Source organism: Athene noctua, chromosome 14, assembly GCF_965140245.1.
Source record: "Athene noctua chromosome 14, bAthNoc1.hap1.1, whole genome shotgun sequence".
In the NCBI taxonomy this organism is placed as follows: domain Eukaryota; kingdom Metazoa; phylum Chordata; class Aves; order Strigiformes; family Strigidae; genus Athene; species Athene noctua.
The window spans coordinates 9,740,009-9,761,064 of NC_134050.1; the positions used below are offsets into that span (position 1 = coordinate 9,740,009).

A 21,056-nucleotide genomic window follows, 5' to 3' on the forward strand; every position below is an offset into this window, starting at 1 on the left:
GTATGAAAAAGGCATCAGCTGAAACAGCTGTGGTTTTTATAATCTGAACAATCACATTCATTTTTATGGAAATGACATGTGTCCCTTTCAACTTTAATTTTAGTATAAGCTACAAAGCCAGATAATTTGAGAAAGTCACAAGCATGTGTTACACTGCAAACTGGCATCAAACCGTCTTATCTTAAATTAATGATACCATTATTTTTAAGACAAATACAGAATCACTTGTAAATAAACACACTGAATAAATTCCATATATGAAAGCTTAGGTATGCATCCTGTTCATTGTTAGAAATGATTTTTCATTTAAAGTACATTCCCATCTGTTTTGTGATATGACAAAACATGTTTGGGGTAACAGATTAGGAAGTAGATGTTTCATGCAAAGCAGACAAAACAGAACAGCCAGTGAAAAGAAATGAATGTAAAGGTGGCTCCATATTTTAACTGAAAGTTAGATTAATTAGATAATTACAAATTTAGCTTTCAATTTAACCACATTAATCTACAGTTGTCCTCACAGCATGCAAAATTCAGATAACTTATGTCAATGCATCTGTGAGGTAAACAACGAAAACTATTAGGAGATTTGGCCCTACAGGGAATACTCAGCTTTCATCTGACTTGTCCAAGGATTACTTATACCACAAATTTCATTAAGACACAAATCTGTAACACCCACTAGGTTTAAGTTCTTGCTGTAATATTTCAAAATTACATACTTAACATGTGTTCAGAAAAGATTAGAGGAAAGAAGTTTAAGGAAAAAAAGAATTAATGACCCTTTTAAAGTAGGACTGCTAAATTGGATTTTACTTCTGATTTTCATTACACTTTGGCTTCTGGCACTGTCACTTTATCAGCATTCATTTTACACACCTTTGTTTATTTTCAAGTACAGAAACTACAATTCTTTTTTTTAGCCTTATGCATACTTCTTCAACGCCATAAAAACAAGTGCCAGATTGGGACCGCATGCCTTAAACCTCTGTTTACAAGAACTGTCATTGTAGCCAGTGAAGCGATTCAAGGCAAGCATTATTCCACTAAGAACTCAACCCCTGCTTTGGGGGGGGAAAATTCAATTTCTGGGAAGTTGAAATTGAGGTAATCTGGTTTTAAGTATAATTAGAATGAACAACATACTGTACTTTAGGAATTCAAAATATTTAGGCTCGTAGGTATTTGATAATGAAAAAAAGAATGAAATTACCATTGTCGTATGAAAAATGAAACTATATAAATCGGAGCTTTAGAATGACTTAGAAACTTTTAGACAAGTGTTAAAACACTTTGAGTTAAATTCAGCATTGCTTTAACAACAATCAGTAAGTAAATACATTTTTTAATGTTTTACAGCAGTTTAGGGAGCTCTCCATTTGCCATTATATCCAACACAAAAACTGAAAAACTTCCCAGGACACCTTTCTTCAGATACACACTGCATTTAAATTAACTAGGAACGTGTCTACATTTCCTTGTGTCACTATTCACACTAAGTATCACAATCTTTAGTGGTTTGCAGAGGAAACGAGCCCCAGTCTATAAATATAATCAATACTGTCATCCTCTCCACTTTTGCAGCTCCCCGCACATTCAATCCAAAAGAGACAAATCACCATACATGGCAAATTGTCACAGACTATGATAGAATGAATAGTGGGTTTATATGTTGCTTAAAATATTACTACCTAATATTAATGCATGCAAAGTTCTGCAACTTATGCGATGGAATGTAATCTTGTTTTTAATGCTACTGAATTTCAAGTACTACTAAGATTATTTAAATGAATTTGATTCTTACTTAGTCACAACCACTTGCAGCAAGCCAAGAAATTTTTCTCTAGTTAAGGTTACAACATAAATATGGAGTCAGCTGTTACTACAAAGAAAAACGAAGAAAGATGGTTCGGTTAATATAAGTGAAGAAACAGGTACTGCAAGGCAGATTAAAAAAAAAAAAATCGAGTTAAAACCAGCATTTGTTACATGTATTGCTAAACCACATACCATCAATGGCAAATCTTATAAGGTACTGTTGGCAATTTCCCCCAAAAGGAGCAACAACAGAAGAAATCAGCAACAGTACATTACAAGTTGCCATTGCTGCAGGAACCTGCATGCACAAAACTGATGGGAAACTATGTTCTCACTGGCTGACCAAATCGCAGTGTAGGGTAGGAGTGGAGGGGGAAGGGACGCCGAGTGCTCATCAGGTGTAACGGCAGGAAAAAAGAAACAGAAAGGTCATGCTTATCCCAAGGGGAAAAAATGCAAAATTAAACACAGACTGACGCAGATGAAATTTTACAACTGTTATTAATATTGCATGTGGATCTGTAGTTACCACAGATGAGATAACAGGTAGTTTTAATGAAGGGAATATTATTCTCCTTCAATTCCAAAACACTACATTGCCTAAATCGCTCAAAAACAAGAGATATGATCCTTAAAACATTTCTATGCCTACATATTTAATTTCCAAATTAATCATGTAAATGAAAAATAATTCAATCGCAGATTAAAAAGAGAAGGCTCAAATTAACTAACTGGATCAATTATGATGGTAGATTGTGCACATTAAAATTTGCCACTAATTCCTGTACAGTTAACTAACAGGACAAAAATTATAAACGTAGTACTAGATGGCATGGAAAAAAGCAGTAAAAACTATCTGAAATTTAACCAGACTTTTATAAGTTTTAACAGAAGCTGCTTCACTTTGTCATCATCTATTAGTGATTTAGAATAAACTATAAAGCCTGAGATTTCTTGAAATGTTACTTTCTGTAGGTAATTTAATATTTTTAATTAGTTCCAAACCGTTGCCAGTTAATGTTATTCAGTTGACCTATACAAGCAATGCTTACTAACAGACTACTAAATATTCTAAGAAAGGTTTCTCATTAATTATATTTAAAGAGAAACTCCATCTCAGGTTCATTTTATTAAAGCGCCACCTTCACTCATCAAATTCAGATCAACACTATAGCTTCCCACACCTTCACCAGTTGTTCTGGGCAGGCAGCTTTAATATTTCAGTGCTGAACTTTTTATCACTGATCATTCATATGCAGACAAGAAGCGTTCAAAGTGAGTTCAAGCAGTCTTACAGAGCAGCAACTCAGATGGCAAAAAAACCCAAGCACATCTATGCATAAAATTATGCAAAAAAAAGAAATGAACGTATGAAAAACAGATTCAGGGAAACAGGAAAAATTAGAAATTGCAAGTTTAAGCAATTTCACTAACTATACAAAACTTCTGACTGCAGAAATCAGTCACGGTGGTGTGCTATCAATTCATTCTGAAGTACAGCAGACAGACACAAAGATGTATCTCATGTATAAATATGATAATTTTATCGTAAATAAAACAATTCACCTTCTCTCTCCTCCTCAATCTGAGCCATTCGCAAAGCCATAGCAGATTTCTCTTCTCTGACTTGATCGCGGGACTCCTCTGACTCTGGTACGTTCTCTTGCCATTCCAAAAGCTGACTCTGCAGTTCATCCACACTGCCTGATTCACTGGCCTAACAAGGAAAATTGTGCACAAAAATATATTTACAAATCCCACTGCATTGTGCATGAAAATATATTTACAAATCCCACTGCAAAAATAAATAACATTTTAAGCTGGCAAACCACTCACAGAGAAAACAAACCATTATAATTCACCACTCTGCATAAATAAAAATCTATCAAAGTGATTATAATTGCCATTGTGGATTACGTAAAAAGCAAGCCTCACCACTTTGGAAAGTATCAAAAATGTACTTTTAATCTGAAATTTTTTTTAACAAAATATTTTTGTTGCACTTTTTCATCTTAGCAACATTTCAAAGTAAAACAATATTCAACTATCACTATGTGAGATAATAATTCTCTATTAACCTTTTTTCCATGAACAGAATAAACATGTTTCTGCCTTCCCATTAAAAACTATTTTAAGATTTTACAAAATTAAAAAAACCCACAACTTTTCCACAAAATTTGGAAAAAACATGTTCTTTTTTAGCAAAATATAATTTAACTGTTTCAAACTGGCTCTACTGCTAGGGCTGTACAAGTTACCATGATCAATGTATACTGTTAATCAATCTAAAGGCCTTTAGCAATATTTTCTTAGCCCTCGTTTTCTTATCCAGACCTGTACATCTGTCAAAGGTACAGCTATTATTTCCTTCTGAAAGCTATTTGCATTGTATACAAAATAACAGTCACACTTTCATGATTCATATTAAATGTAACTAAATAAACAGTAAACTGCTTGGAAAAATGTAATTTAAGGTACATGGCAAAGTAAGTAGAAATCAATCTTTTTAAGCAAAAATCTGTCAGCTTGTTATCCAACTGAGCAGCTACCGATGGCAACAATTCCATATATCAATAAATTAATTTTCAGCTCCAAACCCTAGCTAACACACTTTTTAAAAGTCTAATCAGCACTGTTTGAGTTAATCAGTAACTCATACAAATCAATTTTGATGTTAACCTGTGAAGCTGCCCTCTTTGTAACTTGGTCGAGATCAGCTTGCAACTTTCTTTGCTGCTCTTCATAGACTTCCAGCTTAGTCAGCAATTCTTCTACAAAAACATAATAAATTTCATTCATCAGGACACAAAACTAATGGGAAGATCAAGAAAAAATTAAAAGACACAAAATGAAAATTCACATGATAATTCATTTCAGCTAGAAAACCTCTGCTGGGCTGTGTTATCTGACTTCTTAACTATTAAATACTGATGAGTGCTTTAAAACTATCATGCTAACAATTTAGACTGGTAAACTGAAAATTCTACCATTTTCCATTTACAGAAACAATGTCAGAAAAGATGACACAAAGGGAAACAGAAAAATCTCTCACAGAGCTCCACTTTAAACTATCTAAGGCTTTAAGCAAAAATTCTCTCAAATTCTTACAGAAAAAAAGACAATTCTTAATTGACTTGCAACTCACTGCTCTGCTTACTGTATATACTCTGATAAATTTTCCAAGTATGTTTGGTCTCATTTTTCCTCCTAAGATGATGCTTCTTCCACTTCCTGGAAAAGTTTACACCTATTCTGCCCAAGCCTAAATACAAGAATTATGCACAGGTAGATTCAGGAAAGGAAAAGCTGAGCTGTAACTCTGAGTTAAATACTGTATGCTACTGTTCATAGTTGCATGAAGGTACTTCAGAACCTGTTTTAAAAAAAAAAGATACACTTTGAAAATGAGAAAGTTCATTTATCTTTGTCTCTTTGAATCATCTGCAAAAGATTATTTTTTTTACCATTTTGAGTTCTGATTTCATATAACGATTGCAGTTTTGACTGTAGTTCTTCATTTTCAATTTGTAATTCTGAGACACGGTTGTTTAAGGCCGATACATCATTATTCTTTGATGAAAACTAAAAGAAAAAATAGTTATGAGTTTTTCAAAATCTACCAAAACACCAGAAACACAAAGTCAATGCAACTTTTTCTGATTTTTTAGTAAGATTTAGAATAGCTGTTCTTTTACTATTTGTAAGTGCAACGAACCAGCTAATCTGACGAATTTACACCTGAATGCTGCTAACACCAATTTGTACTAGTTTTTGTTGAAACTTCATCCACTATCAACATTTTATGTCCATTCAATTTTTATACATTAATTCATATGTAAAGATACTTTGAGTAAATTATTTTAATATTATCTTTGCCCCATACTTTAGTTTATTTCAGTCAAATCTCCAAGCACAGTAGTTTAAAACAGGCATGGAATATTAAACATAATGTTACACATACATTTTTTATTTCATCCTCCAGTTGTTTGATTCTTGATTTAGACCAAGCCTTCATTTTCAGAAACTTTGCTTCAGATTTGCTGGCTTCTTCTGTTTTCAATCTCACTTGCACTAAGAAACAAGACGCAAGAAATTATCTAAAAACATAGAAAGATTATTAATACAAGAACAATGTTTAATTCTTGTAGCAACTGGAAGTTATACAAGACAACTGCATTTACAGAAAAACATAAGAAATGCAGTGAGAAATTTATAGTTCATGTGATTATCCTGGTATTTCTATAACCCTCATTGTTATAGTATTTGATTGTAGATGCCTTTTAATTAGTGTGGCAATAACTCTTCCACAAATTTAATGTAGTTATACTTGCAACAGGTATGAAATTGGTCTACAATACATAACAGTCTGGGGCAAAGGAACTCTTCATATGTAAAAACTGTTTAAATAGGATACCTTCTAAATCCTCCACCTTCTCTTTGGTTATAGTCTCCAGATCTCTAACTTCTTGTGACTTAGTCTGCCCGCTACCACTTAATTCTGCCACTTGTTTCTTAAGCTGAAACAGGGCCTGATCTTTCTCTTGCAGCTCAGTTTCATGTTTCTCTTGAATTTCATGCAGTTCAGCATTATATTTCTCCTTAACTTTTGTCATTTCAAGCTCATGTTTCTCCATCATGTCTCTTAACTGAGCTCTCATTACATGTTTCTCAGCATCCAGTTTAGACTGTAGGTTTTCTTTTTCAGACAGAAGACGTTTCAGGTTTTCGTTAATCTCCTGTAAATAACAACACAAAACAAACCTTTATTTTTTAATGCAAAGTATTTTTAGTACCACTGTCATATTATATTTCTATTCCTACGTACATGAGAATCAGAAATCAGGGCTACTGTTGGTAACCTGGCTCTACCACAAAAGCTACTCAGCTCTGGCTTTCCAAGAGCAAAGTGGGAACTTCAGCAAAATGGTATCACTATTTGAGTGCAAACTATATGCACCCTCTCCTATAGGTGAAAATGAAATTAAAAAAAAGAATGTTTGGTTCTATGGAATATAAATAAAAACCAACGGAAGCAGACCTAACAGTGATCCCAAAGGTTAAGAATGCTCACTGCAATATCGCCCAAGTCTTGTCACCTACATCCATTAAAACTGACAAACTGATGTAGTTCTTCTTTACAATATTTTGTTGCTAACTAGTTTTCTGTTAGTGCTTTTAGCACCTTTACATTAGTTATTTTACTGCATAAAGAGGTAGAAAACATTATAGATCGCTGTAGCAGAGCAGGCCACTCGCATTAGACCTGCTGTTCAAAAATCTACTTTCATGATAAACAGACCAACAAATATAAACTGTCCCAGTAAAGACGCTGTGCAGAGCAGCACAGGGAACACGTCCAAAAATATGGTTAACTGTTTATGTTAACAAAGAAAGGCTTCTTGCTATTTTAATACTTAATCTCAGCTTTAAGTTCATGCTGTCAAAGCTTCCCCCTACCCTCAAGGTGTGCATCTCTGTCCCCTCAGTGCACTAGCACTAGGTACCATCAGTTCTTGCAGAGCATCACTGCAGGAAGATGCATCTAACCCAAAAAAAAAAAAAAAAAAAAAAAACAACAAAACAACAAAACCCTGTAGAAGGCAGGAGGCATAACAAATGGGAAAGACAAAGAAAACAGGCTTCAACTACCAGGGATCTTAACTACCTGAGCAGGACGTGTACCTGGGTACGTAGCTGAAACTACTTCTAGTAAGATTTTGATTCTGCCAGCCCTACTGGTAAGCTGAAAAATTGTTGTGAATAGTATAGCTAAAATTCTGGACCTGGCACCCCAGACAGGCTACAATGAGTCTGCTTCAGCAGAGTCCCAAAAGCCTGAGACTGCAACGTCCTTTTTCTACATTGTTGAACTGAAGCAGCAGCACTGAAAGGCTATAACCAGAGCTCATGCTAGGTGCTTGAACACCAAGGACCTTGATTAGGTATTACTTTTGAAATCAGTAGAAATACAGCAAAAAGAAAGGCACACAATTAGCAAAACACTCTGAGGGAGGGGGAAGAAAAGCCTCAGTTTTGGGGCTCGCTGCAGTCTCTAACTAGAGAAGCTGAAACCTTATGACAGCAAACTCTTCACCACATGGCAAGTTCCCAAAATAAATCAAGACAAACTATGGGTGAGTGCTGATAATTTTGTATTTCATGGACTTTAACTCTCCTCTAAGTTAATTTCTTAACTGGAATTAATATTTGTTTGCACAACTATGGTTGCATTATTAGCCTATGTCAAAGCCTCACAAAGAACTGCCTAAATATTTAACGCAAAACTGTCTTTTGTGCACAACCAAACAGATTTTTTAACTTGTAACAGACTTGATGAGTTTAGTCGTGCTCGTATGCTATTTCTTACTTCCAGCTGTTGGTCCTTGGCATCCAGTTCTTTTTGCAAGACTTCTATCACCTGCGTCCTTCCCAACATAACTTCTTCCTTTTCATGGAGCTTCTGTTTCAAGGCCTTCAGTAGCTAGAAAAAAAACAAAAACCCAAAACAAAACAACAAAGCCCACACCTTTCAGAAAAGAAAGAAAAAGACTTATCTTTATTTTCCCAACCAGACATCTTAACTATGCCACACAGGTTAGTAATTACATGATTCAAAATTCCCATGTCTAACTAAATCAAAGCAAGCTATCGAGTTTCCAAAGCAACATACCTGTTCTAGGTCAGCACTTGCATCAGATTTAGCAGCTAATTTAAAGAGCTCCTGCTCATGCTTTTCTCTCTGTGCTTCTAGTTCCTTTTCCTTCTCCTGGATAATATTCTGAAGCACACGTACCTAAAAACACATAGAAAGTAAATATGAAACCAGTCAACAAAGGTATAGTAAAAGTACACTGAATTATCTAACTAAAGGTACAGCAAGATACTGTATTCTATCTTAAGTCTCAGATTTGCTTCCACTTAACAATAAATATAGTAATCAGTGATGTCAGTGGTGCATGAAGATAAACCTGCAACTTACATTACACTTGTCTTCATTTCACAATAACAAACTTTAAAAGGGAAGCACAGTACCATTCATTTTTGTTTAACATCACTGATCTTCACCTTTCTTTTTTGGATGCCATTGTTCTGAGTCTTTTCATTTCTTAAAGATTACACTAATCATGTTCATTTCAAGCAAGTTTCTATCAATTAAGCCCAAATAGCAGCTTTGAAACCTAACTGCTTCCTCCTTAGAAACTTGTATTCTACCTTAACATGTCTTTGTTAGCTATCTTACAATTTTTATAAGAACCGGATGTAACTTCTGGAATCTTGCTCATGTTACTTTGAATGAATTCACATGAAGTCTTACCCAGATTTATATTTGGGTGATGACATTGTGCTCACCAAAATGTTTTTATAGTCTCAACTGTTTGTAATTCCCTGTGTGCTACTGAACACGTGCAGTCATCTTCAGGATCAAAAGTAGCATTTTTATTAAAGATAAAATAAACTCAGGCATCAACACCAAGATGAACAGTTTCATACATGGTAGAACTCAAATATTGAGAGAACAGGCACATCACATTTAAATCTGAGATTTAGCTTCCAAGGGAGTTGGAAAAGCCTGGTAACATCAAAGAATGGATAACATACTCCCTAGTTCCACTTTTTTTTTTTTTTTTTCCACATATTATTTAACAAGTTTTTGCTCTTCTTGGCCTGTTAATCAGCTGCTAACTTCTAGAAAAGTTTCCCCTTAAGCATATAAAATGTCTTCAGCTATTTTTCAGTCAGGAGGAAAACATTTTCCCATGCTACCCAGTGTGCCACAGAGCTCACGGCATAAGTGACAGTGATCTGCCAAAGAGCCATCTCACCAAGAATGGTTACAAGAATCCAAAAACCACTACCAGCCACTGCATGTGTGCATGTTTGCACCTTCAGGTGCACTGCTACAAGAAAGAGATGTCTGAAGGTTTTTCAGCTGGAATTCTGCACAACTCATTTCACTGTTACACACCAGTTCCTCCATGCCCAAACACCAGTCACATCCTTAAATTCCTTTCTTGCACAAAACTTTCAACTTCAGTTATCACCAGTGCAAATCACCTACTACCTCATTATTCTCATTTCATCTGATGACCATATAGATCTTTATGCAAGAATTGTCCAAAATTAAAAATGGCATTTCTTTACTATTGAGATAGAAACACTATAGCCAAGATACCACTTCTTTCACCAAAGAACATGACTATTTTTTAGTGTCTTTACTTACATTTTTCACGTGTGTAGCTTCTCTTCCTTGGAAATGCTCTCTTTCTTTGCTCTGAATATTTTTAAGACTCTCAATCTGTTCCTGGAACAAGCTACATTTTTCTTCACTGTCTCCAACCTTTTTGGTAAGGTTCTCAACTAGAATCTGCATGCTTTGTAGTGATGACTCTTTAACAGCCAGCTGATTCTTTAGAATGCAAATCAAAAGAGAATTAGAAGAATAGACCCAGAAAAAAAGATAAAGCAATCACCATAAAGCCACCTCCTAGCCCTTCCCTCAGTTAAAGCAACATTAAACACAAAATTCAGGTTTGGTTTTAATTTGAATTAAATTCGTCAGCAGATTCTGAAATCAACGCTAATACGTATAAATGGTACTGACAAAAGTAGCAAATATAGATCTACTAACATAAATGAAAATAATCCGCAAAGAATTTTTATTCACATGAATGACTGCAGGGGATTTGTGCTTCAGAGAAGGATCCACCATATAATGCATCAGAACTTGACGATTCCTTGAAACCTCTGTGGAGATTTTAGATCTGAGCTGCTAATATACCTTCAATTCTTCATTGGGCAAGAGCATGTCATTGGCAACACGACTTGATCCACACGCTATCTGTAAATCGATGATGTAAGCATCTCTTTCAGCTATCTTCTTTTCTTTCTCTGCCAGCATGGCATCCATTTCAGCCCCACGACAGCGCTGGGCCTCCAGTTCAACACACTGAAAATGAAGAGACAGAATTGCTTGTCATCTGTACTTCCATCTACAGCACAGAAGAACAGTTTGCATTACTTCCATATTGCCTGTTTCAGGGTACTGAAAAACTTCTAATCAAATTTATAACCTGGTTCAATTTTAAGTGTAATTTTTAATTACTCAGCTTTTCTCTCTGCAATTCTGCACCATTCACTTTTCTGCCACTTCCAACAGCCAACATTCACACCCACAAAACACATCACTGCACAGAACAGCTACAGACCATAACGTGAAATCATCCCTTGCCTATATTTCTGCCTGTATGACTTATTTTTGTGACAAGAAAAACTGATGCAAACCAGGATTTTTGTTCAAAATACAATTATTTAAATTCAGCATTAACCCACAAAGTTCATATTTGTGTATCCTATCCCATTCATTTTCAAGCAACTACAAAAGCATGCTTGAGGATTCACTGCTCACTGAAGACACAGTGATAGAACTCTCACTGTGTTTGCTCAGGCAGGCTGCAGCACATAAACCTCTCTGTCTACTCAACAGAAAACTTTCTGCGTATCTGTTTAGTAATATAACATATAATTAAATATATAAATATATTAAATATATATAAAGATATTTAAAGAAACACATTTAAACATAATCCCACACCACAAATGTGAAAATCCACACACTTAGCTTTACATAAAACACCACCTTTTTTTGTAACTCTTCATTTTTTTGTGTGATCTGGGATTCTAGTTCTTCTATTCTCCTTCTCAGTACTAGTATTTTCCCACGATTTGCCGCAGCATTTTCCTGGTCACCATCTTTTGATGCCTTCAAAAACAGAAAGTTTTGCATTCTGTAAATAGGTAACACCTAACTTTTGTACCTCTACCTATTCAAATAATACTGGTAAGAAAAAGGAGACTTTACTCATGGTTTGTATTTCAGTTCTCTCATATATTACGTATTCCATGTAGACACTAGACAAAGCGGCCACAGAATTTATATCACGCTTTTAAAAATCTTTGTATTTAAATTATTAATGATAATTATTGCAGCAAAGTGGACTAAAACATAAAATAAAGGCATTCACTTCTTCTAGCAATTGGAACCCATATAATATGGCAAGCGTAGTCCATAAAACTCAGCAGGGAAAAAAGGACTATTGGGGGGGGGGGGGGGGGGGGGGGGGGGGGGAAGTGTAAAAAAAAAAAAAATGTTCCTGAGCACAATGTTTCCAGTCAGAAATTCAGTTTGTATAACTACCGGGTTATAGAAATTATCTGGCATTACAAAAGCAATCAAGTGCAATTGCTAACATGTTTTATTAGCAAAGTAGATCAGCCACATAAATACAGAATGGACACCTAGGGACTTCAATAAACTGATCTGTTGCTGTTCCCTTTCAGCATGCATTTAAAAAACAAATCCCCTAGAAATATTAAAGCCTCACGAAAGTTATTTTAGAAGCTTCATGAAGTCAAAATATGTTATTCTGAGGAAATACAAGTCTACTCACACAACCACGCTACTACAAACAGACTCAACAATCTTTGTGATTCTTGAGAACAAGTGAGGGGGTTTTTCATTTCTTCTTGAAAACTTAACGTTCCTGATTCACACATGTTAAAAGTTTGAGCTGCTAGTAAGATGAAGATCAGTAAGAATTTTTTTACTCAACAATTTTAAAGTTATGTACAATTTTATAAATTGCTATAGAAAGATAGCAATTCTTCAAAAGAAGAATTAAATAGAAATACACAGATGGACTGACAGCACCCACAGTCTACCCTGGTCCTAATCTGATGCAGCTCAAAATTTGAATCTGTTCCACATCTGAGTCCAGCAAGCAAAACTGCCTACATCCTTACAGAAATTGTCCTTACATTTTTGAAGCAGACATTTACCTTCTTCTGTTCTGCTTTTGCCTCTAAGCCTCCTGATTCTGATAACTGTTTCTTAAGTTCTTCCAATTGTGAGGTTAATGATGCAACCTTGGCTTTGTTTTGCAACTTCAACTTGGAGAGTCTGGCATCAGCAGATTCCTTCTCCTCCTACAAAACACCATGAAGGACCAAATTAGCTAAATGAACAAATGCATCCTTTAATTATTCTATTAAATATTAAAAAAAAAAAAGGAGAAATCTAAAGTGGTTACTAAAAAAATCTTTTCCCTAAAGAGACATTATAATGTCACATGCAACAGGTCTGCATATATGGAAGAATCCTCCTTCCATTATTTAAACTTTCTGCATGTGGTTATTATTATTCTGTAGAATATTATGATGTTAGAAACTTCAGAGCATTATGGTATTAGAAACTTTCCTATTTTCTGACAGCAATACAATTTCAGTGCTTGATTTTTTAACTAGTTAATTTTTATTTTTTTGCATGCAAAAAGAAAGACATCTTTATAGTACTATCAAAAAATATTTCATTTTGTTTAAAGAGACAACTATGCGTTTTAGAAAATTCAATATTTTAAACACTTAGCTGTTAGTGACCACAGAAGACTTTTTTTTTAAGTGTAAAAATAGTCTCTTGAAGGAACAGACCAACCTTATGACTGTTTAAAGAACAACAGAGTAAAGAATAATAAAACCCTCAAAAGTCTTCAGGTGATATAAATTCTTTCTAGTTTTTTCCTTCCTGATGCCAGTCAAAAGCAGAGGATAATATATAGTAGCATTAATAGTAAAATCATTATGCAAAAAAAAAATATTTATAGTGGAAGGAGAAATTTTTAAATTATCAACAGACATTCAGTTTGAGGTAAGCTGGCATCTTGCTACATGTCCAGTAATTTTTCTGGAGGTATTTTTCTCCATAATTAGCCTGAAATGACCATGCACTCCTAGTTCTCAGAAAGCCAATCTGTCCCTTGTAATTACAAAGTGCATCTGCTCATGCAAGGAACACATGTTGTTGGGGTAATACCCAAACCCAGTTACCATTTTGGAACAGGAGACACACTGGCAAAGAGTGATCATGTCCAGGAACCATATGATCTGCCTGTGACCAATGTTTCCTGTGTTCCTAGAGCTGCTATAACTGACTATAAGCCTGCATCTACAAAACCAGCTCATGCTGAACAGGACTGAAGGTTTTTTAAACAGTCTTTCTGACAAGAATACACACATGGTACCTTTAACTGAAGATCTTTTGTTCGAAGCTCAGCATCCTTCTCTCTGACAAGCTCCTTTAGCTGTGTGACCAGCTGTTCAGTACTTGTCAGCTGTTCAGCCAAATCTGCCACTGACATGCTTCTTGCATCTTGCGAGCCCGCAGCCTGCAGACATTAAATATACTCTGAACAAACAAAATGGTGCAGACAACACTGCTTCTGCAAAAAAGTCTTCAGTTGGTGTTTGGAGGTTTTTTTTAAAACATTCAGCAAATCTTATAAGAGTGCAATACTAAAATTTACATGTACTATATGCACCTATACCAGACCTTTTTCAGCAAGTTTTATAGATACATGAAATTATAAATCTTAGGAATTGGTTTAGCAATGTTTGTTTGAAAAACAGCAAAACCATCACAGCATCCTAGGTATCTAAAACTGAATCTCCTCATTTACTGGATGTACATTGTAATAACCAGTAGCGTTACTGAACCTAGTGGCAATATAATATTGATACTGAACACACTATATACAAAAAATAAACTTGGGATAAATCTTACGTAATTCCCACTGATGTTTTCTTAAAGCAAGATAAGCATAGTGAAGAGGAGTCGACCAGCTTTGTTACGTGCAAGAGATTAAATACCGAGCAGACAGGAAGCAAGACGCCTACCTGACTTTTACAGTCCTAAAACCGAGTCATGGTAAAACTAGTTGAGCAACTTATTTACAAAAGAGCAAATACATACAATTAGTATATTATCAATTAAAGATTCTCTATGTCAGAAATTTGTAAGAAAAAAATAATTTTAATAGTAATTCAATACTTACTACGCTTTTGGAAGGAGAATCATCTCCACTACCCCATTTCCACATAGTTTCACGATGACTATGAAAACATAAATGAAATAATACCACAGTAAGTATCAGTGATGCTCAGATAACTGTAATTAACTCATACTTCTCTCTACATATTTCACTGTAAAATGCCCAAAACTAATTTGTTTGTTCAATTCTGTCAGCATCTCTGATCTCAACCACATTACTAGTTAAGAAATAATGAAATTATAAACCATGCATTATATGCCTCCTCTAAAACACCACTAGTCAGTAAAATATCAACACTATCAAAAATAAGTCACAAGTGTTCCTTGCTTCTTTTGTGCACAACCAAGTACCACAAATTTCTAAATGGCACCAAAGCACCAGACACAATTACACTTTCTGATCACAGAAAGCTGTAGCTTCCTAATAAACACAACTGTAGGCCACAAAAAGGTTTTACAGGCAAAACCCTAAAGACTAAGTAGGTACAAGGCAGCTCAAAGGTTAAGAACTTTACTGAGTAATAGTGGCAAAACTGGCTGAGGAAAAAAATGAGCAAAGTCTACAAAATAGCCCATGCAGTAAATTCCAAATTGTGTTTTCGGGATATAATCTAAAAAAGCAGACTAACATATCTTGCTTGGCCTCTGGATGATATTCCACTTAGCAGCATGATGGGAGAATAGAAGCTGTACCTGTTCAGTAATTTTCACTCTTAACTAGCAACATCCAGCAGAAAATAACATGTCCCTCCTAATCTGTACTACAGACTTCTGAAATATGCATACATGGATCAGTCCTGAATTTGAAAAACAGTTTACAGCAAACATTAGCACATATCTTATCTTAAAGTATTGAATTTGGAAAGCAGTTTATAATAAACATTAGCACACAGCTTATCTTAAAAAGTATGCAGGATGATAGCAGAGGCTGCTTCTAAAGCTGTTTATCATTTCAAAGCTAAAACCAGGAATCACAGACTGCAATTTATGGCCTACATTATCTACAAGGCCAAACTGGATTATGCTAAGAGTCTTTTCTAACATTAAAATCAACAAACAAGCCATGAGCTTGGGGATCAGAATTACAGAACTTGTAAGTAAAAACTCCTCTCGTAACTCCTCCAGAACTGTAGCATTAAATCTGTTCTCAGCAAAAAGCTCATTTCCAAAAACATAAAAGGGTTACCCAGGTACAAACAGGACAAAATGACTCACTAGATGTAACATGGTGGTGCATTTGTATTCAATTTATGAATATTTCAGCTTATTTCCAGCTCTGATGCAACCACTTTTACTCACTTCATGAGCCAACATTCCTACCTGAATACCTTAACTGCTACTTTCTGATGTATTTTTATTTACATCACAGACACAACATATTGATGATTTTTCCAAATGAAGCTGGGAAACAAAACTGAGCAGACTTTCCTTACCCAGCATAAAGTCAACCAATAATGGTTTTGCTTTTCTTCTCGGGTACAGACGGCAAGTTAAAGCACTGAAACTGGTAAAGCTGCAAACTGAACGCTGGAACACTCGACTCAATCCCTTCTCTTTTAAGTACATCTGAACGGAATTCAATTAACTTTTCTATCACCTTTTTCCTTCCTTTGGCAGCCTATGTCCTGGACATAGCTCTACCAGGCATCAAGCATAAGAGAAAAGCAGGGAGTCCAGATACTGTGCTACCCTCTCTGAAGTTTTCGCAGTGACAGATAATTTGTCTTTCTCCTGTAAATTCAAACTCCTCACCCTCACTTCTAAGGTTTCACAGTTCTCATCAGTGCTCGTATCTCATCCTGCTCTTCATCTTGCCTATTTTACTGTGCTGACAACCATTCTTTGCCATCCACTACACACTCATTTCCACCACTCTCTCCACTGAAGTACAACAGGGAGGATACTCAAATCTTTCACAAATTCCATGAGATACAGCAGAGGCCCCCTTAATTTCATGAAACAAGTTTCTTCTAATGCTCAAAGTACAACTGAGGTTTTGGCTCTTATCACAATGGGATGTGAGAAAAAAAAAAAAAATTCCATTGGCAGCTTTGCCTTCATACTCGTCCATTCTGATCTCCCAGCACCAGCTACAGTCAAATCAGTTAAAAAAACTAACCATGTATTATTCATCTGGGTAGTTTCCAGCCTACTTACTGCCCCTGAGTCAGATATCACAGGGCCCAGCACGAGGAGCACTCAGGAGCACACAACAGTGCACAGAACAGATTTCAGCAGCAGCTCATAAGCAGTCACAGAAATCCAACAACTTGAGGGTGAGCAATCCACATGGTAAAACACTGAACTGCATCGTTACAAATACCTAGCTGGATGACTACCCAGGCAGAGAAACAATCCACCGACTCCCAGAGAACTACTCACGTTTGTCTGACTTCCCCCACATTTATTCCAAAACTGCTGATATAAAAAATGGCTTCAAAGAGCACTCATGTGAGTTCTCACTATGAAGTTAAGACCTCTCCCCCTTCCCTTGCAGACATAGAGACAATGGAAGAAAGCACTGAGGCAGAACTCCACTCCTCTTACTACCCAGAAGGTAAATGTAATCCCCCTTCTCCTTTCTTCTGCAAGACTACAGCAGAGAAACAGACAACAGCAGCAGGGTGTAAAAACTTTCCTTGAATAATTCTGTGTTTTAAAGATGCATGCTGAAAGAAAAGCATTTTAACGTAATTATTTTCTTCTTGTATCAGCACATTTTTGCTTTTACCCTTGATAGCTTGACAAGATGTTGGTCCTTCTGCTGAATGAGCTAAACATGTTTTCAAATGGTCTGGGCCATCTATGACTTACTATTGGATCAAAACTCCACACACATATGACATACAGCAAAGAAGTACGAACACTAAAGCTGTGTTAATCAAACCACAAGCACTCTGTAAAGTTGCTGTAACAGTACATTTCTATAGCTATTACTTGTGTCTATTATAAACGCTATTTCTTAAGGACACTAACCACATTTTCATCTTAAAAATACTGTACAAGGAAAGGAGTATTTTGCAACAGTGAACCACTGAAGAAATAGGATATCAGTGCCGAGCCCCCAGCAAAGCGCAGGTGCATGTGGGGCGCAGAGAATCAGCTATTTCGACCCGAGCAGCGCGCTTAGCTCCTTCTGCCCGGCGATTCCGCAGCCTGTGACAGCCCCCTCCCCGTTTTCGGCGGGGCTCCCCGACCTGACTGCCTTGCCCACCGCAAGCCCCACGGAGGGGAGCCCCTTTTAGCCCCGTCCAGACGCAAGCACAAGGCGGGGGACATCCCCCCCACGCCCCCCGGCTGAGAGCGGGCTGGCCGGGAGCCTCCCCCGGGCCCGGCCCGCCCCACCTCCCTGGGCACGGCCTGCTCTGCCCGCGGCCCAAGGGGCTCCGGCCCCCCCGGAAGGCGGGGACAGGCCCAGAGCGGCGCCGCGCCCTTCGCCCAGGCCCAGCAGACCCTGGCGGACGGCGGGGAGGGAGCGGAGCCCGGCGGCCGCACTCACCTGCGGGGTGGCGGTGGGGCGGCCGGGCCCTGCGCAGCGCAGCCGGTCGCCGCCGCCGCCTCCTCAGCGCGGCCCCCGCAGCGTCCGCCACGCCCCGGCGGGAGGCGCCACTCGGCGGCGGCAGCTCCCCCTGGCGGCGCGGAGGACCGCGCTCCGCCCGCACCCCGACCGCCGGCGGTCGCCTCGCTCCGGGACCCCCCGGACCCCGCGGTCCCCCCGCGGCACCTGCCCCTCGGAGGTGATGGAGATGTCGTACTCCGCCCAGCAAAAGCCTACAGATGTTTTAAAGCACAAGGGACTGCAAAATGTTGGAAATGCCATCTTGGCAAGCAAATAAAAGCAGAAAAAAAATGTTACCTGAGGAAAAAAGTGACCCCCCAAGGCGATTAAAAAATGAGATAAAGGTAATTATTCAGTAGAAGAGAACTGAGTGATCGAGCAAAGGTTGAATGAGCCGGTGATAACTTTCCCAGCCTGATGAAGACTTTGCATAGGGAAGACAGGTGACCCGGCAAGAAGGACCAGAATATCTTCTGTGTGTATGGGACTCCGATAGCAATGGACTTGAATTTCAGCAAGGAAGATGAAGTTAAATATTAGGAAAAAATGAAGCCCTGTGATAAATTTCCTGTAGAGAGAAGGAAGTTCATTCAGCGGAGGTATTTAAGGTTAGGAAGGGCAAAGATGCGCAGAGCATCATGAAAATTCACAATGAGCCTGTGCTGACCAAGAAGAGAGGCTAGGACACGACGCAGAGAAATCCAAGAGTCAGTACTTGATGGAAGTGAGGTGTCCCAGCCAAATGGGGACACCCCAAATGTGGTTTACGCTGGGTCCTTATACCCTTCAAATGTTTGGGTACAATGTGATACCAACATTATCTTGGTTGTTCAGGGGCATCTTTTATCCTTCATGGACAGCTCTAAGCTTCCAAGAAGCAAAGTCCTTCTTTCCAGGGCCGGGCTGTCCTTTAGTTTGTTATACTTACACATGAACAACGCCAAAGCCTCCAGTAAAATTCCATTATCTCATTACCTTACAGTGTATAATGTGAACCTATATGTATATTAACAAAGTAGAAACACTTCCATACTGTAAAGAGAGGTTGCTATATGCTTAGGGAAGGGAATTCTCATTACAATAGTTACATTGATCTTGCTTCCAGGGAGAGGAATGAACTGAAAGTCCTCTTTCTAATAGGAAAAAAGAAAACCACCTCCAGCTTTCTATGGAGTAGAACATACTTAAAAGTACAAAAGCAGGCTGTACATTGTGTTTGACAGCAGCAGCTTTTGTATTTTGCCTCCTGTAATGGTTAAGATAGTCAGTTTTTCTGTGTGCAAACTGCAGCTTTCTAGCAGTATCTGGCACTGTCTGGTTCCTGGCACGTCCCAGCTACAGCCCCAGCATTTCCCAGACAAGCATCAGTTCATCCTATACTACGTGGAACAGAGAATAAGCCTTAATTTACAGGACACTACAACATTAAAATGCCTTGGAACAGGAAGGAAGAAATCCACCAGACTTTAAAGGTGATTAGATTTCAAGATGTGGCTATTGTTTTAATCACTTTAATCTTTTCCTGGTGCAATGCTGCAGACTCTGTCTTCATTCGTTTCAGATGCGAGCTAAATGGTTATACTGGGTTGTGGCATGTTCTCATCCATGCCTTGACCACTTAGTAACAAGACAGCTGATGATGATGGGTGCCTGAAGTTCTCTGGAAGACATTAGCATCTCTGGAAATAGGAGTCTGAGCATGAAATGAGCTGCAGCACTGCGGGCTTGAATGTGGCACAGAGCACTCATGAGAAAAAAGGCTTCTTTTGGGAATCATCCAAACGGGGAAAAAAAGCACTGTGTTGCACCCTCAAGACACTGTTGGGCTAGCTAGTGATTCAAAAATATTGCATTTTAATGAAGCCCAAAGGGAACTTGGATCCTTAAAAAGCAATGGAAACTTTTAAGCCAGCATTCTCATTCTTACAGTCACCAATTAGTCCTCCTCATGCATCCAGCAGAGCACAAAGTCAAGTTAGGTTTGCAGCAGTCTTCAAAACAAATACCAGAGTGCATCTGGCCACAACCTCCATCTACTCAACCTGTAACCTCCATGATTTTAGCCCCATCCTGCAGTATCTCCAAAGCCTTTTTTGTCTTTCTTCAAACCTGTCCTGAAGTAGCATCTCTGAATAGCTGTCAGAAAGGAGAAAATGAGCATGGATGTGCTTCACTCTCATCCTTAGCAACCAAAGTGGTGTAAGTGGCTGTTTTAAATTGTATCAGACATCAAACCAACACTGTGCAGTGAGGAACGGTGAAGTTATTGTTCCTGAACAGCAATAGTGTGCCATGAATAACTCAGCTAGACTCAGAACGGTGCTGGGATCTGAATCCCAGGGCATCTAAGCCAATGCAAGAGTCCTAACCACTTAAACAGAACCAAGATTGGATCACATGTAGAGATTTTCATATGCAGGAGGGAGGGTTGAGATGCAATAGTCCAAAACATAAGTCCATCTATATTCAGGTAATTTTTCCTCCTCCTTCATTTCTGAGCAGAGATTTTTCTGCATTGTATCTACAGTACTGAAATTCTGCTAACAGCCATTGTTACAGCACAGCCATCCTCATCCATAGCTAAATTAAAACCTAGGGCTTTGAGGTAAAATCAAGAGCAGCAGAAGGTATATGCAAAAAGAGACCAATATAGAAGGCTTATATGTAAAGAAAGATTGGTCTCTGAATAGAGCCTGCCCTGCAGTCTCTACAGGAGGCAAGAATTACAGAATTTTCAGCTCTTCTATATGGGGATGTGCATATTAGTGTTGCTTGGGGGAACACTCTGTATTTAGGTCC

The 21,056-nt window shown here is 37.7% G+C and overlaps 1 protein-coding gene across 2 annotated transcripts in view; it reads right to left on the reverse strand.

Moving 5' to 3' along the window:
* LOC141966267 (uncharacterized) overlaps positions 1 to 18,297 on the reverse strand; it is a 44,882-nt gene extending 26,585 nt beyond the window's left edge. The window contains exons 1-14 of one of the 2 annotated variants that reach the window (XM_074918737.1): positions 18,198 to 18,297; positions 14,703 to 14,760; positions 13,893 to 14,036; positions 12,655 to 12,801; positions 11,456 to 11,578; positions 10,598 to 10,765; positions 10,040 to 10,225; positions 8,489 to 8,611; positions 8,186 to 8,299; positions 6,233 to 6,554; positions 5,780 to 5,889; positions 5,283 to 5,400; positions 4,498 to 4,589; positions 3,385 to 3,535 (exon numbers count right to left, since the gene is read on the reverse strand). In XM_074918737.1, the coding sequence (XP_074774838.1) occupies positions 3,385 to 3,535; positions 4,498 to 4,589; positions 5,283 to 5,400; positions 5,780 to 5,889; positions 6,233 to 6,554; positions 8,186 to 8,299; positions 8,489 to 8,611; positions 10,040 to 10,225; positions 10,598 to 10,765; positions 11,456 to 11,578; positions 12,655 to 12,801; positions 13,893 to 14,036; positions 14,703 to 14,747 (1,843 nt within the window). In that variant the 5' untranslated portion in view covers positions 14,748 to 14,760; positions 18,198 to 18,297. The other variant, XM_074918738.1, reaches the window with a different exon arrangement.
* Between the last annotated feature and the right edge of the window lie 2,759 nt (positions 18,298 to 21,056).